The 20,599-nt window shown below is 43.6% G+C and overlaps 1 protein-coding gene across 1 annotated transcript in view; it reads right to left on the bottom strand.

Annotated features, from left to right (window-relative positions):
- The window catches only part of USP50 (ubiquitin specific peptidase 50), a 34,491-nt gene that overhangs the window by 5,765 nt on the left and 8,127 nt on the right, over positions 1-20,599 (bottom strand). The window contains exons 5-6 of the mRNA XM_070423048.1: positions 19,959-20,101; positions 16,429-16,561 (exon numbers count right to left, since the gene is read on the bottom strand). Of these exons, the coding sequence (XP_070279149.1) occupies positions 16,429-16,561; positions 19,959-20,101 (276 nt within the window). The remainder of the gene's footprint in view (positions 1-16,428; positions 16,562-19,958; positions 20,102-20,599) is intronic.

The following is a 20,599-nucleotide window of genomic DNA, read 5'->3' as shown; positions in this document are numbered from 1 at the left end:
GCAGAGCTGTCCCCTCCAGAAAAACTGCAGAGAGAGGGTGCACTGCTGCATGAGCACCTAGGGATGCCCCACCCAGAGACAGTGTGGAGCTAGGGTGTACACCTGAAACTAATATAATATTGTATGTCAACCGTAATGGAAAAAATAAAAAATAATGATAAAAAAAAGGAAATACAGGAAAGAAAAAATCTCACTGTTAAAGCAAATATATAACAAACAGTGAATCAACCACTTAAAAGACTATTATGGAAGTTAAAAGTATCAAAATTAATAAGTAGGGGATATACAAAACAAATGATATAAAACTTTATGTCAACAATATAAAGTGTGAAGGGGAAGTAAAGATGAAGTGCTTTAAGAATGCATTTGAACTTAAATGCTATCAATTAACAGTAGACTGGTATAGATATAGATGGATATGTATGTGAACTTCATTGTTACCACAACCAAAAACCTGCAAAAAATACACAAGAAAATAAAGAAAAAGGAATCCCCCCCAAAAATGTTTTAAAAAACCCAGCAAATCAAAAGGAAAAAGATCAAGAGAAGAAGAAAGTGACAGAGAACAGCAAAAATGACCATGAAAAAAATAATGAAATGGCAATAAGTACACACCTATCAATAAAAGTGAATGGACTAAGTGCTACAATCAGAAGACATAGGTTGGACTTCACTCAAGATGGTAGAGTATGTAAACCCTGAAGACTAGCTGAACAGTATTCCCATTACGAAGGATATAAAGAAGCTATGTTAAGACTGGTAGGAGGGGTGATGACACAGAACAGGCAGGTCCCACACCCAGAGTGTGTCGTCACCCCTCCTACCAGTCTGTGAAAGTCCCCCCTGAGGAGGGGTCCCAGCCCCACACCAGGCTCCCAAACCCACAGCATCATGCCAGGACGAGGAGTCCCCATAACATCTGACTGCAGACCAGTGGGGAATGCATCTGAGTGAGACGGGCTTCTGGAGTCCCAGCATTCCTCTTGAAGGGCCATGCATGGATTTGCTACCTCACAGACTCACTAGCTCTTTGCTCCAGTGTGGGGAGGCAACTCGAAAAGGCCAGGGACATACAGGGAGAAACCGAATTGCCTAGCTTCAGAGCAAGGGCTGGAGGGGCAAGGGTCAGGCAGGTGCCATTTCTCCTTTGTTGATCCCACCCAGATTTCACAGGCAAGTGTGAAATCTTTGCTCTCCACCCACCTGGCTAATACTGTTTGCCCCACCCTGGTGATTTCCTGAGATCCCACCCCATCCTAATTGTGTGCCAGCCTGATCTGTTTTATGCAGCTTCTCCACACAAACAGCCTGTCTGGGCTCACACTGCAGACTTCCCTAAACTCTCTCAAAGGTCCATAAACCCTAAGCAAGCGGTGGATGGCCTCAGTGTGCCCTGTACCTCTTGCTAAGTGGCTAAATCCCAGCACAAGCAATGACCAGTATCAACTTCCATTATAATTCACTTCGGGTGGCCCCAAGCCTGGCATAAGATGTGGCCAGTATTGACTTGAAATGTAGCTTCGAGTAAGTGCCTACAAGTGACAGCTAGCCTCAGTTCCCATTGTGGTGCCCACCCAGTGTCCCAAGCCCAGCACTCATGGCAGCAGGCCTTGGTTTGCAGTGCAGCCTCTCCTAAGCACCCTCAAGTCCAGCACAAGAGACAACCAACTGTAGCTCCCACCAAGCAGCCCCAAACTAGGCACAAAGGGTGGCTGAAAATGGTCTGCACTGGAGCCCCTCCAAAGAGGCTTCAAACCACACCAGAGTACCAACTAACCAGCTCCACAAATGACACACCTAAGGGTGGATTTGGCTGGCACCACAGCCCCACTAAAGCAACTTCTGTTCCATGGAGTCATCCCCCACACAACAGCTTGTCTGCTCACCTCATGGCCAGCCCTCACAGCCAGTCAGCCTGATGTGCCAACAGCAATAAGAGCTCAACTACAACAGGACACAGACAACTCACACAAGGGATACCCCTGGAGCACCCAGCTTGGGTGAACTGGGAGACAGCCACTGGGCCTCACAGGACACCAAATACCTAAGGCCACTCTGCCAAGACTGAGAGACATAACAGCTCCACCTAATACATAAAAACAAATACAGAGAGGCAGCTAAAATGAGACAAACGTACCAAATAAAATAACAGGAGAAAAAAAAAAAACTCCAGAAAAAGAACAAAATGGAGACAATCTACCAGATACAGAGTTCAAAACACTGGTTAGATAGATGCTCAATGAACTCACAGGAAAAATAGATGAACTTAGTGAGAACTTAAAGAGAGACAGGAGCCATGAAAAAGAACCAGTCAGAAATAAATACAATAACTGCAATGAAGAATACATTAGAGGGAGTCAACAGCAGGGAAAGCAGAGGACTGATTCACTCATCTGGCAGACAAAGCAGAAAACACCCAACTGGAAGAGCAAAATGCAAAGAATTTTAAAAAGTGAGAACAGTTTATACCCAGCCAGCGTGGCTCAGTGGTTGAGCATCAACCTATGAACCAGGAGGTCACAGTTTGATTCTCGGTCAGGGAACATGCCCGGGTTGCGGGCTTGATCCCCAGTGTGGGGCATGCAGGAGGCAGCAGATCGATGATTTCCTCAATCCCTCTCCCTCTCCCTCTCCCCCCCTCTCTCAAATCAATAAAGATATACTAAAAAAAAAAAAGTGAGAACAGTTTAGCTCAGTGGATAGAGTTTCAACCTGCTGACCGAAGGGTCCTAAGTTAGATTCCGGTCAAGGGCACATACCCTGGTTGCAGGCTCCTCCCCAGCCTAGGCCCTGGCAGGGACTCATGCAGGAGGCAACCAGTTGATACGTTTCTCTCACATCAATATTTCTCTCTGTCTTTATCTTTCTCTCCCACTCTCTCTAAAAATCAATGGAAAAATATCCTCGGGTGAGGAAAAAAACAAATGATCTAGAGACAAATTGGAGCGGGCAGGGGCAACCAAAGGACTTGGACACAGACACTGGGGCAGTGGGGACTTGCCCGGGGTGGGAATGGCTGGTGGGGTGGAAGGGTCAATTGGAAAAAAAGAAAACATGTAAAACTTTAGACAATTAAAAAAAATAGAAAAACAAAAAACCATAGCTCATATTCCTAAGAGGGAATTTTGCATGAGGCTTATGCTTGATAGAAAATCACACATATGAGATGATATTTTTCTATTAAAAAGTATTTAATTTGGGGGGGGGGAATGAGAAGAGTTTAAGAAACCTCTGGGACAACATTAAGTATACCAACATTGGCATCATAGTGGTACCAGAAGACAGCAAAGGATTGAAAACCTATTTGAAGGAATAATGTTAAAGTGACTTTTTAAGAAGAAACGATAAAAAATATGAATAACAAAATACAGGAAAGAAAAACTCATTGACAAGGGCAAACATTATAAAAGCAGTGGATGAGCCAACTATATAGCTAGCATAAAAGGTAAAAGAAAAAGGACTATCATGTACAATTACAACAATAAAGGATACACAAGAGGTAAAAAAAAAAAATGGCAATAACATAAATATGGGGGAGTGAATAAAAATCGTAGTAATTTTAGAATGTGCCTGAAATTAAGCAACCATCATCTTAAAATATACTGCTATAAACATAGCTTGGTATAGGAAACACATGGTAATCACAAAGACACCACACACACAAAAATAATAAAATTATAAGCAGTATCCCTGATGAACATGCAAAAATCCTCAACAAAATATCAGGAAACTGGATTCTGCAATACTTTACATCATGCTCTGGCCAGTGTTCTCCGTGGTTAGAGCAACACATTGATGTTTCTCTCTCTCCCCGCCCCCTTCCTTTCACTCTCTGAAGAGCAATGGAGAAAATATCCTCAGGTGAGGATAAAAAACAACAAAAAAATCATACTTCATAATCAAATGAGATTTATTTCCAGGATACAAGGCTGGTTCAGTATGTGCAAATCAAATAGCGTGACACACTACATAAACAAAATGAAGGATAAAAGTCATGTGATCAAATCAATAGATGAAGAAAAAGCATTTGCCAAAATCTAAAATTGATTTATGATAAAAACTCTTAGTGGGATATAGTACTTCAGCATAATAAAGGCCATATGTGACAAACCCACAGCTAACATCGTGCTCAATGATGAAAAGCTTAGACCTTTTCCTTTAAGACCAGGAACAAGACAAAGATGTTCACTTTCACCTCTTTTATTCAACATAGTATTGGAAGTCCCAGCCACGGCAATCAGACGAGAAAAAGAAATAAAAGGGCCCTTGCTGGTTTGACTCAGTGGATAGAGTGTCGACCTATGGACTGAAGGCTACCAGCTTTGGTTTCTGTCAAGGGCACATGCCTAGGCAGCAGGCTCGATCCCCACTAGGGGTCATGCAGGAGGCAGCTGACCAATGATTCTCCCTAATCTTTGATGTTTTTCTCTCCCTCTCCCTCTCTGAAATAAATAAAAATATATTTTTTAAAAAAGGAAATAAAAGGCATCTGAATTGGAAAGGAAAAAGTAAAACTATCCTTATTTGAAGATGCCATGATGCTATATAGAGAACCATAAAGATTCCACCAAGAAACTATTAAAGTAAGTGAATTCAGCAAAGTATGAGGATACAAAATTAATATTCAGAAATCAGTTGCATTTTTATATTTTAACTAGTGACCCGGTGCACAAAATTTACGCACATTAAAAGGGAATTAATTAGAGGAAATATTTTAATATTGCTATTTGCCCTTTCTCTATAATAGAAGTGTCAGAGATTAAAGAAAATTAATAAAATGTATATGAAAATCTTCCTTCTGTTAGAGTCTGGGGCACGCCACAGGAACCAGAGTCAAGATCCTGCCCACCCACATGTGCCTGAAAATCATGCGAGACTCAGACCTGGCCGGCTGGGCTAGATCCAGACCCAGCCGGCCCCACCCCCGTCAAGCCCTGCTGGGGCGGGGGCAGTGGCCTTGAGGTCCCCTTGCCCAGGCCAGGGGACATGGCCCAAGGTCCCCCATAAAGACCTGCCAGGTGGGGGGGCCACAGCCTCAGGTCCTCTGGCCTGGCGCTGGGGTGGAGGCACGGCCTGAGGTCCCCCGTCAAGCCCCACCGGGCGGGGAGTGCATCCTGAGGTCCCCCAGCCTAGCACTGGGGCAAGGGGGTGTGGCCTGAGGTCCCCAGTCAAGCTCCACTGAGTGGGGGATGCGGCCTGAGGTCTTCCATCAAATCCTGCCGGGCAGGCAGTGCAGCCTGAGGTACCCTAGCCTGGCTCCAGGGCGAGAGGTGTGGCCTGAGGTCCCCTGTCAAGCCCCACCAGGCAGGGGAGGGGGGTGCAGCCTCAGGTCCCTGCTGATTGCTCGTTAAGGCTCGTTATGGGAACTCAGGCTCCACTGTGGGCGCAGCCATCTTGTGTTACAGAATCTCTGCCTCTGCTGTGGGCACAGCCATCTTGTGCTACGGAATTCCTGCCTCTGCTGTGGGTGCAGCCATCTTGACCATTACAGCATGATGGTCAATTTGCATATCCCCTCTTTGTTACATAAGACTAGAAGCTTGACCTCTAGACTAGAGTCCCTCAGCCTGGCCTGCGCCCTCTTGCAATCCAGGACCCCTCGGGGGATGTCAGACTGCCGGTTTCAGCCCCATCCCTGCAGGCCAGGCCAAGTGACCCCACCAGTGCATGAATCCATGCACCGGGCCTCTAGTATGCATATAAGATCTTTGATTAATCTCTTCTCGCCCTCCCCTCACCCCCCTCCCTCTGAGATTCATCAGTCTGTTCCATGTTTCCATTCCTGTGTGTTGAGCACCTGCCCCCTGGTGGTCAGTGCGCACCATAGCTATCGGTTGAACGGTCGCTTAGGGTTTTATATATAGAAAGATAATGAACTATCAGAAAGAGAAATTAAGAAAATAATCCCATTTACAACTGCATCAAAAAGAATCATGTAACTAAAATAAATTTAACAAAGGAGGTGAAATACCTGTACTCTAAAAACTGTAAAACATTGAAGAAGACTGAAAAGGACACAAGTAAATAGAAGGCTATATTGTGTTAATGGACTGGAAGAATTAGTAGTGTTAAAATGCACATACTAGTTAAAGCAATTTATTCAGTGCAATCCCTATAAAAATACCAATGGCATTCTTTTCAAAATTAGGACAAATAATCCTAAATGTTATATGAAACCACAATAGAGTACGAATAGCTAGAACAATCTTGAAAAAAAAATAATTAGAGGGCCCATCAGGTGTGGCTCAATGGTTGAGCATAATGCATGAACCAGGAGGTCATGGTTTGATTCCCTGTCAGGGCACATGTCCTGGTTGCAGGCTCGATCCCCAGTAGGGGGCATGCAGGAGGCAGCCAATAGATGATATTCTCTCATCATTGATGTTTCTAGCTCTTTTTCCCTCTCCTTTCCTCTCTCTGAAATCAATAAAAACACATTTAAAAAAGAGTTGGAGGTATCACACTCCCTGATTTCAAACTATACTACAAAGCTATTATAAAACAGTACTAGAGACTCGGTGCACAAAAATGTGTGCACTCGGGGGGGGGAGGGGGTGGTCCCTCAGCCCGGCCTATGCCCTCTTGCAGTCTGTGATCCCTTGAAGGATGTCCACCTGCTGGCTTAGGCCCACTCCCTGGGGGAGCGGGCCCAAGCTGTTAGTCAGACATCCCTCTGTCAACCCGGCAGCCCTCAGGGGATGTCCACTTACTAGCAGGGAGCAGACCTAAGCTGCAGTCAGATATCCTTAGTGCTGCTGAGGAAGTGGGATTGATCAGGTTTTTATTTTTTTATATTGAGTTGTATAAGTTTCTTATATGTTTTGGATATCTATTACTTATTGGATATATCATTTATGAATATCTTCTATTCTGTAGGTTGCATTTTCCTTTTGTTGATGAATTCCTTCTTTGTGCAGAAGCTCTTTAGTTTGAAGTCTCATTTATTTTTGCTTTCGTTTCTTTTGCTTGAAGGGATATAATGTCAAATAGATTATTACCTATATTTTCTTCTAGGAGTTTTATGGTTTCAGGTGTTACATTTAAGTTTTTTATTCATAAGAAAGTGGTATAGTTTTTGTTTTTGTTTTTGTTTTTGTTTTCATGTATCCAGTTTTCCAACACCATTTGTTAAAAAGACTGTTGCCCTGGCTGGTGTGGCTCAGTCATCCCGTATACCAAAAGGTTGCTGGTTCAATCCTCAGTTGGGGCAACCAATAGATGTTCTCTCTCACAGTGATGTTTCTCTTTCTCTTTCTCTCCTTCTCTGTCTCCCTCTCCGCCTTCTTCCCTCCCTCCCTTCCCTTCTCTCTAAAATCAATAAGCATATCCTCAGGTGAGGATTAAAAAATTCTTTTTAAGAGACTGTAATTTCCCCATTGTATATTCTTGCCTCCTTTGTCATATATTAACTGTGTAAGCAAGGATTTATTTTTTGGATATTTTGGTCCATTGATCTATGTGTCTGTTTTTATGCTGGTACCATCTACACTAATAAAATTCAACCATGCAAATTGACCATACCTTCGCTATGCTTTAAGCCAGGGATCCTCAAACTATGGCTCGCGGGCCACATGCAAATACAAATATTGTATTTGTTCCCATTTTGTTTTTTACTTCAAAATAAGATATGTGCAGTGTGCATATGAATTTGTTCATAGTTTTTTTTTAAACTATAATCCAGCCCTCCAACGGTCTGAGGGACAGTGAACTGGCCCCCTGTTTAAAATACCACATGATCTCACTCATTCATGGATAATAAAGATGATTATAAACTTATGAACAATAATAGATACAGAGGCAGAGCTGCCTCACACAGATTGTCAAACTGCAGCGGGAAGGCCGGGGAGGGTTGGGGGGCAGGAGTGAGGGGGGTAAGAGATCAACCGAAGGACTTGTATGCATTCATATAAGCATAACCAATGGACATAAGACACTGGGGGGTAGGGGAGGCCAGGGTATTGTCAAGGGTGGGGGGGGGGGGGGGGGGAGGAAGGACACATATGTAATACCCTTTGTAATACTTTAAGCAATAAAACAATTTTTAAAAAAAGTTTGAGGACCCCTGCCTTCAGCCATGCCCACCAGCCAATCAGAGCGACTATATGCAAATTAACCCAACCAAGATGGTGGCCGGCAGCCACAGAGCTGGAGCGAGCAGGAGGCTTGGTTGCCCAGTGATGGAGGAAGGCAAGCTTCCCGCCTACCGCAGCTGGCTCTGAGCTCCACTCAAGGCTACAAAGTTTCAATTATAGAAGGTAAATAAATCCCAGAATAAAAAAGAAAAAAGAAAAAAAGGAGAGGCTGGGAGCTTCCGTCACTAGGAGGCTTGGCCAGCCTGAAAACGGCCCTCAGCCCCTCACCCAGACTGGCCAGGCACCCCAGCGGTGGTGGTGGGAGCCTCTCCCACCTCCTCAGCAGCACTAAGGATGTCCGACTGCTTAGGCCTGCTCCCTGCTGGTAAGTGGACATCCCCTGAGGGCTGCCAGGCTGCCAGAGGGATGTCTAATTGCCAGCTTAGGCCCGATCCCCCAGGGAGTGGGCCTAAGCCAGCAGGTGGACATCCTCCAAGGGGTCCTAGACTGAAAGAGGGCATAGGCCAGGCTGAGGGACCCCCCTGAGTGCACAAATTTTTGTGCACCAGGCCTCTAGTACTGTTTTATAATAGCCGCAGTTTGCTGACCACTGGTGTAGGGTGTGTGTGTGTTCACATCTTTTTTGTTGTTGATGTTCACATCTTTTTTTATCCATTCATCTGTCAGTGAACTCTTAGGTTGTTTTCATATCTTGGCTATTGCAAATAATGCTTCAATGGACACAGGGATGGGGGATATCTTTTTGAATTAGTGTTTCGTATTCTTCGGATAAACACCCAGAAGCGGAATAATTCAATCAGATGGTAGTTTTATTCTTAATTTCTAAGGGAATATCCACACTGCTTCATAGTGGCTGTAATTGACATTCCCACCAATAGTGCACAAAGGGCTCCCTTTTCTTTGCATCCTATTCCTTGCTTGTTAGTTCTTGTCTTTTTGATGATAGCCATTTTTAAAAAATACATATTTTTATTGTTTTCAGAAAGGGAGAGGGAGAGAGAGAAACATCAATGATGAGAGAGTATCATTGATCGGTTGCCTCCTGCCTGCCCCCCACTGCGATTGAGCCCGCAACCCGAGCATGTGCCCTTGATCGGAATCAAACCCGGGACCTTCCAGTCTGCAGTCCAATGCTCTATCCACTGAGCCAAACCAGCTAGGGCTGATGATAGCCATTTTAATATATGTGAGGTGATATCTCAATGTAGTTTTAACTTGCATTTCCCTGATGTTGAAGAACTTTGTGTGTGCCAACTGGCCATATGTACAACTCCTTTGGAAAAATATTTATTCAGATCCTCTGCCCATTTTTGTTGTTAATCCTCACCCAAGGATTTTTCCCCCATTGATTTTTAGAGAGAGTGGAAGAGAGGGAAAGAGAGAGAGAGAGAGAGAGAGAGAGAGAGAGAGAGGAGACATTGATATGAGAGAGACAAATTAATTGGTTGCCTCCTGCATGTGCCCTGACCGGGACCAGGGATTGAGCTTGCAACCGAGGTATGTGCCCTTGACTGGAATCAAACCAGAGACTGTCAGTCCATGGGCCAATACTCTCACCACTGAGCAACCCAGCCAGGGCTCCTCTGCCCATTTTTAAATCAGGTTGGTTGTTTTGTTGTTGTTGTTGTTGAGTTATATGACTTCTGTATATATTGTGTATATTAACCCCTATCAGATGTGTGATTTGCAACTATCTTTTCCCATCCAGTGGGTTACCTTTTCCTTTTACTGAAGGTTTCCCTTGCTGTGCAGAAGCTCTTTATTTATTTACTTATTTTTCAAAGAAGGGATTGCTAGTCAATTCTTTTTTAAAATATATTTTTATTGATTTCAGAGAAGAAGGGAGAGGGAGACAGGTAGAAACATCAATGATGAGAGAGAATCATTGATCACCTGTCTTCTGCACACCCACTTCTGGGGATTGAGCTCACAACCTGGGCATGTGTCCTTGACCAGAATCGAACCTGGGACCCTAAAGTCTGCAGGCCAATGCTCTATCCGCTGAGCAAAACTGGCTAGGGCTGTGCAGAAGTTTTTTAGTTCCATGTGGTACCACTTTTTGTTTTTTTGTTTGCTTTTGTTTCCCTTGCTGTTAGAGTCTAATCCACAAAAACATCACTACTAGTAAGACTGATGTCCAGCAGCTCACTGCCTGTGTTTTCTTCTATGTATTTTATGGTTTCAGGTCTTATGTTCAAGTCTTTAATCCATTTTGAGTTAATTTTGTGTATGGTGTAACATAGAGGTCTATTTCATTCTTTTGCATGTGGCTGCCCATTTTTTTCCAGCACCATTTATTGAAGAGACTTTCCTTTCTCCATTCTATATTAACCCCTATCAGATGTGTGATTTGCAACTATCTTTTTCTATCCAGTAGGTTCCTTTTCCTTTTGCTCGACTCCTTTGTTGTAAATTAGTCTTTCTAGGAGGGAGGCCAGTTTGATTCCAGGAGCTTAATTAAGCCTGAGGGCAAGCTCTTGTTTGGCACACAACTAGGTGCCTACGGAGGTGCTTTCAGGGAACTTGTGCCAGTGGAAACCATCGTTGCGCTCTCCCTGGGCCTTCCTCCAGCTCACCGGTATCTCCCAGAAGGAGCTTATTTTTGCAGCTGCTGCCAGGGAACCCCTCTACCTTGCCTGGCTCTGGTGGCCCTGGGGGCTTAGCCTGTGGGTCCCACAGGACTTGAGCCAACAGAGAAAACGTCCTTAAACTGCCACCACCACCAAGGCACAGCAAGAAGCCACAGATCCAGGAGCTCTTTCTGGGGGAAGCACGCCATTAGCTTATTATGACAGCTGACTCAGGGACAGACTCCTAACCAAAGACACATCTATGGGCTGATGTAATCCTTTCTGGGGACCTCAGAGGTAGGCACTGTCTTTCCCCTCTCCCCGGGCCATGCTCTGGAGTGCCAGTATCGCCCCAGGAGAGCTGCTACATGTATCTGGTGTCCTGGTTTTTTGAGCTGCTGCCCGCCCAGGGGATTCCCCTTGATTGCCTGTCTCTGGTGGCCAAGGGGAGCTTGGGTTTTTGGGTCAACACTCTAGCCAACAGAACTACCTGGCCAGGGCTAAGAGGTGGCTGTTTTATCTAGTGCAGTGGTCAGTAAACTCATTAGTCAACAGAGCCAAATATCAACAGTACTTCTTCAAAATAGACTCGCCCAGGCTGAAAACTGACTTCTGCGCATGGGCCACGAAGTTTCAATCGCACTGAACGCACGCCCACACGTAGTATTTTGAGGAAGAGCCACACTCAAGGGGCCAAAGAGCCACAGTTTGCCGACCACGGATCTAGTGTATAGAAACCATCACAGAGAGTCAAGTAAAATGAAGAAACAAAAGAATATGTTTCAAAAAAAAGAACAAGATAAATACTCAGGAAAAAACCTTAATGAAATGGAGATAAGTAATTTACCTGATAAAAAGTTCAAGGTAATGGTCACCAAACTCAGGAAAAGAACTCATAAACACAGTGAGAGCTACTTCAACAGAGAGGGGAGAAAATAAGATAGCACCATAGAGAAGTCACAGAGCAAAAAACGCAAAACTGAACTGAAAAATACACTAGAAGGCTTCAACAGCCTAGAAACAAAAGAAAGGATCAGTGAACTCAAGGATGACAATGGAACTCACCCCATCAGAGTAGCAAAAAGAAAAAAATAATTTTAAAATAAAGACAATAGCTTAAAGGACTTATGGAACAACATCAAGAGGGCTAACATTTGTACTATAGGGGTCCCACAAGGGAAAGAGAGAAAGGGGCAGAAAACTTATTTGAAGAAATAATGGCTAAAAACTTCCCTAACTTGAGAAAGGAAATAGACATTAAAATATAAAAATTATATTTAAAAAGACACAGGAAGCCCAGAAAGTTCCAAATAAGATGAACCCAGAGACCCACGCCGAGACACATTACTATGTAAAAAGTCAAAAATTAAAGACAATGAGAGGATCTTAAAAGCAGCAAGAGAAAAACAACTTGTCACTACAAGGATCTCCCTACCCCCCGCCTAAGACTACCAACAGATTTTTCAGCAGAAACTGCAGTCTAGAAAGGAGTAACACAATATTTTACACATACTGGGTGTCCTAGGACAAGAAAAAGAAACAAGAGATGTAATAATTGGACAGAAAAAACTGACATTTGCCAATAAGATTGAAAATGTAAATAATAGACACTTTTAAGAATAATTTTAAAAACTGTGTTAAGGTAAAACCAAGCTTTTTATATGATAATACTAGTGACCCAGTGCACAAAATTCATACACATTGAAAGGGAATTAATTAGAGGAAATATTTTAATATTGCTATTTGCCCTTTCTCTATAATAGAAGTGTCAGAGATGAAAGAAAATTAGTAAAATGTATATGAAAATCTTCCTCCTGTCAGAGTCTGGGGCGCATCACAGGAACCAAAGTCAAGTCCCCACCCACCCACATGTGCCCTGAAATCTCACGAGACCCAGACCCGGCTGACCCCTCCCCCACTGGGCTAGATTCAGACCTGGCCAGTCCCACCCCTGTCAAGCCCCACCAGATCAGGGGGTGCAGCCTCAGGTGTCCCAGCTCAGGCTGAGGGGTGCACCTGAGGTCCCCGTCAAGCCCCCCCTGGCAGGAGGTGTGGCCTGAGGTCCCCTCTAAAGCCCAGATAGGTGGGGGGCGCAGCCTGAGGTCCCCCACCCTGGCGCTGGGGCAGGGGGCATGGCCTGAAGTCCCCTGTCAAGCCCCACCAGGCGGTGGGGTGCAGCCATGCAGCCTCAGGTCCCTGCTGATTGCTTGTTAAAGCTAGTTATGGGAACTCAGCCTCCGCTGTGGGCGCAGCCATCTTGACCCTTATGGTATGATGGTCAATTGGCATTTTCCCTCTTTACTAGATAAGATAGGTGAATATCTTCATGATCTTGGGGAGGGTAACTTGTGTCATGTGCCTTTATCATTTAATCTATTCATCACAGCAAGCCTATAAGCAAATAGCACTGCTCCTATTTTACAGATGAGAGACTGGCACAAGAGTCCCATATCCTGTAACTAGTAAGTGGCAGCATTGGGATTTAAACAAAGATCTGTATTTTACAGCCTATGTGTTCTTTTTTCTTTTCCTCTATGTATATGTGTATGTTTTTATATGTATACTAGAGGCTTGGTGCACAAAATTCATGCATGGGGGTGAGGGGAGGTCCCTTAGCCCAGCCTGAACCCTCTTGCGATCCGGGACCCCTCGGGGGATGTCCGTCTGCCAGTTTAGGCCTGATCCCTGCAGTCAGACACCCAACAACAGACATCCCTCTGGCAAACCAGGACCACACCCTCCTAACTGCTTGCCAGCCTGCTCGCTCCTAACTGCTCACCTGCCTGCCTGCTCAATGCGCATCACAGTGACCGGTCGTTCCAGTCATTTCATCGTAAAAGTCGCTTAGGCTTTTATATATAGAGATATACATATATAATATGCAGGTGTATATGTGCTCTTAATATATGTATACAATATGTGTATATATTATGATGTCAATGTATATATATGCCATATACACTGAGTGGCCAGATTATTATGACCACCTGACATTTGTAGGCAAATTAGCCATACACTGCATCGTATAGGATATGGAAGCCGAAGGCCTGTTCAAACACCTTTGCTGTCTGCAGTTACCAAGATAAAATGTCTCCAATTCGCACAAGAACACAAGGATTGGACAGTTGAGCATTGGAAAAAAGTCATGTGGTCCGATGAATCACATTTCCAGTTGCATCATGCAGATGGCAGAGTGAGAATTTGGCAGAAACAGCATGAAAGCATGCACCCCACATGCATGAGTACAACCCTTCAGGCTGGTGGGGGCAGTGTTATGGTTTGGGGCATGTTTTCCTGGCATGATTTGGGCCCTTTAATTTGTGTGGAACAATATCTGAATAGCACAACATACCTAAGTATCGTTGCTGATCAAGTTCATCCTATCATGTTGATGGCGTATCCCAATGGAGATGGCTTCTTCCAACAAGACAATGCGCCATGCCACGGTGCTTGTATTGTGCAGGAGTGGTTTCAAGAACATGAGGGAAACTTTACCTTGCTTAAGTGGCCCCCACAATCACCAGATCTCAATCCAATTGAGCATTTGTGGGATGAAGTTAAAAGAGCCATCAGGCAGCTGGTTCCACAACCATCAAATATCACAGAACTGGACAGTGCTATTCATCAGGCATGGTGTCAGATTCCTTGCATCACCTTTCAACATCTCGTGGAGTCAATGCCAAGAAGAATCGCGCAGTATTGAAGGCAAAAGGTGGCCCAATGAAGTACTGATGGGGTGGTCATAATAATCTGGCCACTCAGTGTATATGTATGTGTATATACACACCCATTTTTTTTAAATTTATTGATTTGAGAGAAAAAGAGAAACATCAATTTGTTATTCCACTTATTTATGCATTCATTGGTTGACTCCTGTATGTACCCTTACCAGGGATCAAACCTGCAACCTTGGTGTATCAGGACAATGCTATAACCAACTGATCTACCCGGCTGTGGCCCACACACTCACTCTTAATATCCTATATAATAAAAGAGAAACATGTAAATTGACCGTCCCTCTGCTATGCTCACCAGCCAATCAGGAGTGAGCATGCAAATTAACCTGATAAAGATTGAGGGTTAATTTACATACACAGGTGCCAGGCAGAGAGCAGAGTGGGAGATCTGGCGGAGACTGGAGCCACTTGGGGAAATTGGCTCCCCATGCTGCCAGACGGAGAGTAGAGAGGGAGAGCTGGTGGCTGGGAGGACTTTGCAGAGTGGGAGGCCATGGGATGGAGACAGAGCAGGAAGGGAAAACCAAGATCGCGGGAAGCACCAGGAATTCTAGGAATAGTAGTTTTGGTGGCAGCCCCAGGACTGGAAGCAGAAGCCCAGAGCACTGGGAGTACCAGGAATGCTGGGAATCGTAGTTCTGGTGGCAGACAGATCTCCTAGACCAGTGATGGCGAACTTATGACACTCGTGTCAGAGGTGACACGTGAACTCATTTTTTTGGTTGACTTTTCTTTGTTAAATGGCATTTAAATACATAAAATAAATATCAAAAATATAAATCTTTGTTTTACTATGGTTGCAAATATCAAAAAATTTCTGTATGTGACACGGCACCAGAGTTAAGTTAGGGTTTTTCAAAATGCTGACACACCGAGCTCAAACGGTTTGCCATCACTGTCCTAGACACTAGAGAAAAGTGAGCCTGGAGCAAGTTACTGTTGCGATGGGGGATGGAGGGAAAGCAAAGGTGAGAGACATAAGTAAAATCAGAGTGTCTAGGAGAAATTAAAGGGAAGATATCCTAAAACTTCCAGGAAATCTCCACCAATGAAGCAAAGAAAAAAAAAGCCTCTATTATTCTGTGAGCAACAAACCAAACTGAGTTGGGGTCTCAGACAATTCGCTCATATGATTGCAAAGACAGACAGAAACTCCCGGATTGGAGAGGGCTCCTCTGAAGGCTCCCAGATTGGAGAGGGTGCAGGTCAGGCTGAGGGACCCCCACACCTCCCCAGTGCATGAATGTCATGCACCGGGCCTCTAGTATGATATATAAATCCAAATAATTCTTGACAGACAGATGGTAGGTAGGTAGATAAACATTCCTTCTCTTTACTTACCACTGCACATCCCTTAATATATTGCCATGGCTAATGACTAAACCACATGGTACCCATCTATAACACAGGCTTTAAAAATAATTGTATGTACTCCATAGAATTGTTTAAATAATTAAATGGGAAAATACGTGTTAAGCACTTAACATAATGCCAGGCTCAATACATGATGGCTATTGCTATTATTAACTACTATCTATATAGCAGATGATTTGGTCTGAATGTACTCCATGCTTTCTTTCCTTCTGGGAATCCTCAATGATGAGAGTTGACACAGAGCCCAAAGGCGCGTCTGGGGGTTGTATACCTAGGACTGGATGTATACAGGCAATGAGTCTGCGACTATTATGTACCTAGTGTTTGGGGGCTTTGGCCATCGAGTGGCTCACAGTTACTCAACATAAAGTTATAGAAACCAACTTCTACTGTCCCCAGAGCACAATCTGCAAACATCCCTAGATCTGAAATAGCCACTGAGTGGGGGGAAATGAGGTGGCAGCGACCGGGGCATTTTGTTCTTTCACTGCTCTTCTGCTCAGGGCAAAGCAGGGAGTTTCCAGGCTCTATACTTGGTTTTAAAAAGCAACATATAGGAGAAGTCAGGGAAAGATAGAAGGCGCAGGCATTTAAGCAGATAATTCTACAGTTTTCTTCAAATTTGTGTTTTTTAAATAGTTGTATTTTACTCACCACCACTGCACAGAGGTTATATTTAGGATGTTTCCGGAAAACTGGACAAATGTAAGGAGTAAGGTCCAGGTTAGTGAGTGGGTAATGAATATCGGTCCTCAGTTTCCTTTTCATTGTACCCAGAATGTCAAACCTGGAGAGACAATAAATGTGTGAAATGACAAGTGAGTTTGTGCAGCACTCAGGCATGAAGTCCCCATACCTTGACCAATTCTAAGTACAGTTCAAAGTAATTTCTTAAACAGATTATTTGGTGCAGGTGTATTCACAGAAGTGTTTCGTACTACGTTTATTTAGGAGCTCTACATCCGTAGGCCTTGTCAACACTGAGACTGGAGGGGGCCAAGAGCTCGGGTCAGGACCTGAGACAGTGTGGGGTCAATCCAGGGGGCACCGGGGAGAAGGAACCACACTGGCAGCACCTGGAGACTTCACTGCGGAGCGGCTGGTGCATTCACTCTAGCCAAGCTGCCTCAGTTTCCCTCTTCTGGATATCAGCACACGTGGTCTTGGCGGTGTCCAGCTTGCCAAGTCTTAGGCTTTAACATCTCTTTAATAGGATAAAATTTTGTGAAACGCCTGCCACATTCTCTATTTGCTATATGGATCAGCAGTTCCCAAAGCCGAGTCCATCACAGAATCACCCCGGAGCTCCTTAAAAAATACGTTAGGTTCATTTTGGAAAAATGGCTGATTTAGGTCTGGGGCAGGGCAATTCCTGGATGAGCCTGAGGTAGGCTTATGCCTGAAAGCAAGCAGCCTTGTTTGAAAAAACAAAGGGACCATATGACCCAGCAATCCTATGCCTAGGTAGCATCTGAAAAGAAATGAAAACTTATCTCCACATGAAAATCCATATGCTAATGTTTATAGCAGCTGTATCCGCATCTGCCTCAAACCGGACACAACCCAAATGTTCATCAACTGGTGAATGTGGTACCTTCATAAAAGTGACTACTACACAGCAATAAAAATACTACACTACACTACAACACACCACGAATTCATCTCAGAAACATTGTGCTAAGTAAAAGAAGCCAAACTCAAAAGGCTGCATATAGTATAACATAGAGCATTCTGGAAAAAGCAAAACTATAAGGATAGAAATCAGATCACAAATTTCCAGGGGCTGAGAGTAGAGAAGGGACTGATTATTAAGGAGCATGAGAAAGCTTTTTGGGGTGATAGAGATAGTCTATATGTTGGCTGATGGTCACATGACTGTGCATTTTTAAAAATTCATAGAACTGTGCATCTAACAAGGATGAATTTTGTGCCTGCAATTATATTTTATTAAAACTAAATGAGCTAACTAATGAGGTAACAAAAGCTTGAAGGGATCTCACTGGCCAATTTTAAACAACTTGAGCATCAAGAAGAATGATGATAGTAATGGATATGAAACACATAAGGTTTAAGTGTCCATAGGTCCAGAGTGATACCAATTACAGAGGGGAAACTACAGCTTTAAATGGGGAGATTTTGCAGTCACCACCTTACCTAAGGGATCAAACCTAACAGTACTAATAGTGAGAGAAACTTTTATGGTGTGCCTCCTGTTGCAAGGTGATCAGCACACAACATCATCTATGCCAAATTCTTGCTAAAAATAAAATACAATAAAATAAAAATTTAGCCTGGCCCGGCTGGTGTGGCTCAGTGGTTGAGTGTCCACCTAGGAACCAGAAGGTCACAGTTCAATTTCCAGTGAGGGCACATGCCTGGGTTTCGGGCTCAATCCCCAGTGTGGCTGCAGGAGGCAGCTGATCAATGATTCTCTCTCATCATTGATGTTTCTATCTCTGTCTCCCTCTCCCTTCCTATCTGAAATCAATAAAAATAAATTTTTTAAAAATTTAGCCTGAATCTAACCATGAGAAAACAGTTAACTAAATCCAGAACAAGACACAGTCTAAACCAGTGATGGCGAACCTTTTGAGTTCGGCGTGTCAGCATTTTGAAAAACCCTAACTTAACTCTGGTGCCGTGTCACATACAGAAATTTTTTGATATTTGCAACCATAGTAAAACAAAGATTTATATTTTTGATATTTATTTTATGTATTTAAATGCCATTTAACAAAGAAAAATCCACCAAAAAAATGAGTTCACGTGTCACCTCTGACACGCGTGTCATAGGTTTGCCATCACTGGTCTAAACAATGGGCTCCTCAAAGGCTCAATATAAGAAAAAAAAAGTTCAGATATATAAAAAGGGGAAAAGACTGTTCTAGATGGAAAGAGACAGCCAAATGCAATGTAGGACCCTTGATTGGATTCTAGATTTCAAAAAAGTAATAAAAGACATTTTGGGGATGGGAGAAATTAGGATGGACTGTATCGTAGGTGATATAAAATTATTGTCACATTTCTTAGGCGTGATAATGGCGATTATGCAGGAGAATGTCCTTATTCTCAGGTGACACGTGGTGGAGTATCTAAGCATGAAATGCCGTGGTGTTGCGTCTTACTTCAGATGGTTCAGCTAAGAAAATGGAGTGGGGGGGAAGGAGGGAAAGAGGAGAGAAAGACAGAAAAGAGAAAGGAAATGTGGCCAAATGTCACCAACTAATGAACATTTTAGGGCAGATGGGTATTCATGACAGAGTTTCAACTTCTTTGTAGATTCAAAAGTTTTAAAATAAAATTTGGTGGGGGGAAATAAAAATTAAAATAGGAATGCTTAGACTCTGCCTCAGACCTGTGGAATCAGAATTTGTAATGGTGGGGTCAGGGAATTTATTTTTTAAAAGCACTCAAAGTGAATGCCAAATGTCCATCTACAGATGAACAGATAAACAAAATCTGGCATACAGGCAGTGGAATATTACTCAGCCATAAAAAGGAACCAACTTCTGGTACACATGGACGAGCCTGGAAAACATGATGCTAAGTGAAATAGGCCAGCAGAAAGGATGAATGTTGTATGATTCCACTTACATGAAGCACCTAAAATAGGCAGAATTATAGACCCAGAAAGTAGATGAGAGGTTACTTGGGGTGAGGGGGATGAGGAATGGGGAGTTATTGCTTAATGAGTGCAGAGTTTCTGCTTGGAGTGATGAAAACGTTTTGGAAATAGTGGTGATTGTTGCACAATATAGATGTAATTAATGCCAACGAAGTATACACTTAAAATGGTCTAAAATGGCAAATTTTATGTTACATATACTAGCATTTTACCACAAAATTTTAAAAAATCAGTGTAATATATAGGATAGCATTGATTTGTACATTTTAAGTGGGTGTATTGCATGGTATTGAATTCTATCTTGATAAAGCTATTCAAGAAATATGCTCGCCCTAGCTGGTTTGGCTCAATGGATAGAGCGTCGGCCTGCAGACTGAAGGGTCCCAAGCGCATGGTCCGGGTTGCAGGCTCGATCTCCAGTAGGGGGCGTACAGGAGGCAGCCAATCAATGATTCTCCCTCGTCATTGATGTTTCTCCCTTCGCCCTTTCCCATCCTCTCTGAAATTAATAAAAATATATATCTTTAAAAATATGCTCACAAAATGTCAAAATCCATACCTTTTCAAGTGAAAGATCATTATTTTCGGTGCTTTGGAAATACTGGCCCTCACAGCTGCTTCTTGCTTAGTTTCACAAAAGGAACAGTAAATCTGGTTGTTCCAGGTCAGTGTGTCTTGTTGGAAAAAGCACTGGAGACAGTCCTGTTGAGGTAAAAAAGCTTTGGGTGACCAGCTGGATCAATGGTCACCCAGGCTCAGTTCATACTGCAGCCTCCGAAGAGCTCTGTGAATAGAGCCCGTGCTGCCTTCCTCAGTGCCAGTAGGTCCAGGACACGCCAGCGTCACAAGCTGCATCTGGGGGCGGGGAGGGGGGGGGCTGTCTCTCTGCAAAGGAGGTGCTTCCTGCTCACTTCCATCACTGAAGTGGACCCACGTGGCCATTGGGATCTAATCTCTGAATCAGCATGTTAACTTCAGAATAATATTGACGGTGAAGTTTCCACTAACCAGTCAGGCAGCTGTTTTACATTATTCGTCTCGTCACAAAAGTGACCTGGTGATTGGACCATGACCATGTCTTGGGCTTTTGAGGTAACCCATAATAAAGCCAGCAGAACAGAGAGAACGAGATCCCATGCCCAGAAGATGTCCTCAGTGTAGCCAGGTACCCTCAGCTCTACAAACCATTAACCTAAAGGG

The sequence above is a fragment of the Myotis yumanensis genome, unplaced genomic scaffold (assembly GCF_028538775.1).
Source record: "Myotis yumanensis isolate MYYU_CA2020_CCGP unplaced genomic scaffold, mMyoYum1.0.hap1 SCAF_1, whole genome shotgun sequence".
Taxonomy (NCBI): Eukaryota; Metazoa; Chordata; class Mammalia; order Chiroptera; family Vespertilionidae; genus Myotis; species Myotis yumanensis.
Note: the sequence above shows the minus strand (reverse complement) of the source record. Positions and strands in the feature narration are given on the sequence as shown.